The sequence below is a fragment of the Medicago truncatula genome, chromosome 4, assembly GCF_003473485.1.
Source record: "Medicago truncatula cultivar Jemalong A17 chromosome 4, MtrunA17r5.0-ANR, whole genome shotgun sequence".
Taxonomy (NCBI): domain Eukaryota; kingdom Viridiplantae; phylum Streptophyta; class Magnoliopsida; order Fabales; family Fabaceae; genus Medicago; species Medicago truncatula.
In genome coordinates, this window is record NC_053045.1 from 64,479,131 (window position 1) to 64,484,634 (window position 5,504).

The 5,504-nt window shown below is 31.6% G+C and overlaps 1 protein-coding gene across 1 annotated transcript; it reads left to right on the forward strand.

Moving 5' to 3' along the window:
• Positions 1–2,627: 2,627 nt before the first annotated feature.
• On the forward strand, positions 2,628–5,287 carry LOC25494356 (NAC domain-containing protein 35). The gene is made up of 3 exons (XM_013603245.3): positions 2,628–3,017; positions 3,331–3,599; positions 4,307–5,287. Exons 1-3 carry the CDS (start codon positions 2,717–2,719, stop codon positions 5,039–5,041), a joined length of 1,305 nt encoding a protein of 434 aa, XP_013458699.1. The 5' UTR covers positions 2,628–2,716; the 3' UTR covers positions 5,042–5,287.
• The last annotated feature ends 217 nt before the right edge of the window (positions 5,288–5,504 follow it).

Genomic DNA, 5,504 nt, shown 5'->3' on the forward strand with positions numbered 1-5,504 from the left:
AATTTATAAAACAAACTTTAATTTTTTTAATAATAAATAAGTATTGCGGAGACCAACTTTAAAGTTTTTTTATTTTGTTAGTCTACAAAAGTGTGTTTGTAGTGACATTTACATCATCTGACTTATTATGAATATTCAAGATTCATGTGGAGCACGTGAACACTGTTTGAAGTATTATTTGGAACACACCGTTTTGTACCGAAATACGGACAGCAACCCTGGTTATCAATTTTTTTTTGTTGGGGTTCAAACCTCGGACCTTATATTATGCATTGTCCATATCAATTGAGTTAAGCTCACGAGGATATGTTTATTATACAGTGAAACAACGCCGAGTTTTATTTTAGAGTAAGTTACACTTCCTCTTTTTTCCAAGATGTTTGAATTACACTTTCATCCCCTCTTATGTTAAAATACACACTCCTCTCTCTTGAAAAATAAAATTTATACTCTCTTCTCTTATAAGATGCTTGGATTACAACCCCCTCTCTTAATAATTAAATTTGCACTACACTTTAATATATTTTAACATAAATAAATATTTTTATGATATATATTAATTTTGAACCACCATTTAAGAAAAATTAATTCATTTCTTTATAATTTAAATGTCAATGATAATTAAATTTAATATTTGCTATTGATTTTATAATTTAGAGTGTAAAATTAACTTTTAAATAACCATGTTTTATTGTCTTTAGTAATTTTTCACATATTTTAATTTTATTTTGGGTTGTTTCATATTTTAAAATAGGGTTTAAAACTACATGTTGTTGAAATTATGAATAAAAAATAGCGAAAAATATGTATTCAATTTTTTATTATATTAAAATAGACCCGCAATACTATTTTTTCCGAAGTGTGTTAGATTATTATTATAAATAAATAAATAATATTGAGGGAGTAAAGCGTAGATTTTAACATAAGAAAGGAGGGGCATGTAATTCAAGCTTCTCTTAGGGGAGGGGGGCTGAAAAGTTTTCAAATATGTTTTGAATAAGAGGGGAGGGGGTGTATATTTTAACATAAGAGAGGAGGAGAGTGTAATTCAAGCATCTTTGAGGAGAGATGAGTGTAATTTACTCTTTATTTAATTATTAAAAGAAAAAAGTGAAACAACGCTTTTTTTTTCACACTTTTCTTGTAAAAAAAAACGAACTTCTTTTTATTACAGTGAATCATTCTTTTTTAGGGAATGATGTTTGTAACACAAAAATTAAGTTGTGTCATGATCAATTTCATAAATTTATTAACAAAATAATCGTATGTTATTAACCACATTTTATCATGAATTTAATTAACCATTTTAGCTACTTCATTCATCACAAAAGTACAAGTCATTAGCCACTTATTTACATAGTTACAAAAAAAGGACAAAAATACATAAAATTATGTAAAATAAATGGTTAATGTTTGTTGCATTTTTTAGGTCAATGAGATATATGTTAATAAAGTAGTTAAAATATATATTTTTAAGTTAACAAATAAATATATATATATTGTTTCACTGTATAAATATGGTGAACATTGCAGGTGTCATGTATTGTTGTTTAAACGGTGTCTTTCAGTAACATTGTTGCACCATATAAGAGTGTATATATCTTGAAAAGAAAAGAGATAGATAAAGTGATGTAATTGATACGATGAGTTGGTGATCGGATTGAAAGAAGCGATAAAGATAAAATTGCGTGTTGAATGAATGTAGGGAAAAAAAAGAATGTTCAAATATCACGATAGATATACAAAAGTCCAACTAGCTCCCTTAAAAAAAGAAGAAAAAAAAACCAACTAGCTATTGTAACACCATAATAATATGAAAGTTTAATTTACACCAAAAAGAAAGGGAAAGTTTTATTAAAAGAAAACTGTTTTGATGATCACAACAGAAACTTCACACTTGGTTCATTTTCTGCATGGTATATTTTAGCTTCACCACGTAACAACTTTTATCTTTTAAGGGGAATGTGGATGGAAGTGGCACTGTGGCATAGTGTCACATATTAAAATTGTTCCATGGAGTTGAATAACTAGCAAGCGTTTAATTATTCTAGTTGTAATTTGTTCCTTTTGGAGTTGAGTATGCCATGCATTCCCCTGTAATAAATTGGTCGCTTATCTAAAAGATATATAGATCTTATATTTGATTAAAAATTGGTTTAGTTAAAACAAAACAGGTTTAGAGCTGGTGACATGATAGAAACAAGAGGAGAAATCGAGAGAGCACACGAGTGTTTTACTTTTGCATGTGAGATATGGATATTTTTGTGTTACAAACTTCCAAATGATATGATATATTTTGGTGAACATAATTTTATTGATGGTAAACTAATTTGATAAGGGTGGAAGAAAGGTCCAAGTGCACCGCTTTTTGGGCTGTGTCCACCCTGTCCCTTGTTAAAAGTCATTTTCTCATCACATATAGTGTATACCTCCCCCTCCAATTGTAGGGCCCAAAAGTCATTAACTCTACTTGTTCTCTTTTTCTCATCAATCTATCTATCTAGTTTAACTTGTCCCATTTTTTAGAGTCAGAGAAATTTAAAAAATATGTAAAATATCATCAATATCTCTTATCTATTAATTAATTGGCCTAACACTATATTGTACTAGCACACACTATTGAAATAAATAAATAAATAAATAGATTTTGAAAGTATAAAAGAGGAGAGAGCAAAGGGGTGTGTTGTTGTTGTTGTTAGTTAGTTAGAGAGAGTGGATGGCAATAGCAGCAGCAACATCATCACCTAACATGAGCAGCATGAGCTTGAGTCACGAAGATGGAACTTCTAACGATAATATTAACAAAGGAGCTACAGCTACAGTTACAGTAGTAGATGATGATGATGATGCTGATGATGATCACGAGCATGACGTGGTTATGCCAGGGTTTCGTTTCCATCCAACTGAAGAAGAACTTGTAGAGTTCTACCTTCGCCGTAAGGTCGAGGGAAAACGTTTCAACGTTGAGCTTATTACTTTTCTCGATCTTTATCGCTATGACCCTTGGGAACTTCCTGGTATATATTTATTTATAGTCATCACATATTTAATTATATTATATGAGAACTTCCCCTTTCCTAAAGCAATTCTGGAAACCCTTTTTTTTGTTGCCATCCCTCTTTGATTTAATAATATAATAATACTTCTTATTGGCTAGCTAACTTCTTTTTATAAATATTTTTTGTTTCGTATTTTCATACAAAGAGAAACGTGAGTCTATTTAATTTAATAATTCACTTCACATACATACGCAAATATGATGATATGAAGCTGTTATATATTTAGTTATGTGATTGAATTTGATATGATGATGATGATGATGATGAGCAGCTTTGGCAGCAATCGGAGAGAAGGAGTGGTACTTTTATGTGCCTCGAGATAGGAAGTATCGAAACGGTGATCGTCCAAATCGTGTAACAACTTCTGGTTATTGGAAGGCAACAGGAGCGGATAGGATGATTCGAACTGAAAACTTCCGTTCAATTGGACTCAAGAAAACCCTAGTTTTCTATTCTGGAAAAGCTCCTAAAGGCATCCGAACCAGTTGGATTATGAATGAGTATAGATTACCCCAACATGAAACCGAACGATATCAAAAGGTATATAATAATTACTTCTCCTTAATTACCAAATATTACTGCTCTAATTCATGGAGTTAATTCATTCCTGATTTTTCTTTCATGTTGTATATGAATGAATATATTGAAACCGTGTCTTTGTTGGTTTTAAAAAAATCAACCCTAGTTTTAAAGAGCTATATTATATATTATGCATCTTGATTTTGGGTCGTCTTTTTCAGAATCCATAAATATATAGTATACACACGCTTGATTTCCATCTAATCATAGATCCAAAGCTATAGCACACCAAAACAATATAGTAGCTAGCTGCGTGAAACTTGCAGCCATATATATATATTCAAATTAGTTAGAAGCCAAGAATGCAAGAGGGAGAGAGTGAGCAATTAATTATTACGTGATAGAAATTAAAGAAAGAAAGAGAGTACAAATTAAACAGTACCTAAAATATATTCATACAACAACTATCACCGTTTGTGATTAATTCTCTCTCTCTCTCTCCTTCTCTCGCATACATACATACACATGTACTATTTCATGCATGAATTTTAAAATTCTGACCACAAATTAATTAATTCCTTTCATCTCTCGTGATCATTCTGATGGCGCAGTGCAGGTAGACTACTGTACGTTTTAATTAGTCAAATATGAAATGTATGCCAAATTTTGGATCCTTATAGTAATAATTTGAACTGTGTTGATTAATTTTGAATTTCAATTTGAATTAGGGTGAGATATCCCTATGTCGTGTATACAAGAGAGCAGGAGTAGAAGATCATCCCTCCCTCCCTCGTTGTCTCCCAATTACACGACCATCATCATCATCATCATCAAGAGGTACTACTGCTTCACATTCAGACAAGAATAAGCAGCAAAATGAAATATTGGGAATGGGATTTGTTGTTGGACAATCACCAAAGACAATTGATGATCACATAGTTAACAAAATGGAAGGAAGCAGTAGCGGCGGTAATTCAGATCATGTCACAACAACTCTTGGGCTTTCCAAGTATAGCAATACTCCTCCTCCTACTAATTACCGTTCAGAAGAAGAAGAAGGATTGATGATTATGCAGCAGCAGCAGCATCAACCTAGGCACCTAGTACAATATTCAGCTGCGGGAAACTCTCTGTTAGTCTCCGCTGGTGGCGGCGGGGGCGTCATTTTCCCTGTCTCAGCTTCAGCAGCAGCAGCAGTGAGCTGTTCCAATACTGCTACCAGTGCTGCAATGATGATGGATGATCTCAATAGGCTTGTAAGTTATCAACAACAGCAATATTGTTACAATGTTCAAAACCCACATCTCAATCATCCAAATCCGAATCATTTGTCTACATTGCTGATGCAACCAATGTTACCAAATCAATTTCCAACTACCTTCTCTGACCGACTGTGGGACTGGAATCCAATCCCTGAGGATCATAATCACCCCAACAGTAGTAACAACACCTCCTTCAAGTAATCACTAATTACTCAGTTCTAAGTTTTAATTATATTTATATATGCAATGCATCAACCCTACTACCTACTATATAATGCAAATACATATATTGATACATGAGCCAGTTGATTTCAGTTATCAACTTTATGTAGGTTGTTTTTCTAATTACTCTGATTATTCGGCCTGTATCCCTTGATTTCAATAACATATATATAGTTGTATCATTACTCATTTTCATCACTCGTTAATATCAATATCTTTCTATAAGCACTATTGCCCCTTCCTTTAATTTCTGTTCTATATATTATTCAAACTACTACAATTTTTTTAATAAGCAACCCATATTAAAGACAAAATTAAATTTAAATCTATATCTAATTAATTAATTAATGATAGAATTAATTATATGAATTATATTTTTTTTATTAAAATGTCGTTGTTAATTAATTTTTTCCTTAAAGTGATTTTAGTTATCCATCTCAAA

What these genes read in the sequence shown, in the direction of transcription:
- LOC25494356 (XM_013603245.3), top strand. Translation starts at nt 2,717, where the DNA reads ATGGCAATAGCAGCAGCAACATCATCACCTAACATGAGCAGCATGAGC. An exon ending in TGACCCTTGGGAACTTCCTG is followed by an intron (nt 3,018 to 3,330) that starts GTATATATTTAT and finishes GATGATGAGCAG; the next exon opens with CTTTGGCAGCAATCGGAGAG. An exon ending in AAACCGAACGATATCAAAAG is followed by an intron (nt 3,600 to 4,306) that starts GTATATAATAAT and finishes AATTTGAATTAG; the next exon opens with GGTGAGATATCCCTATGTCG.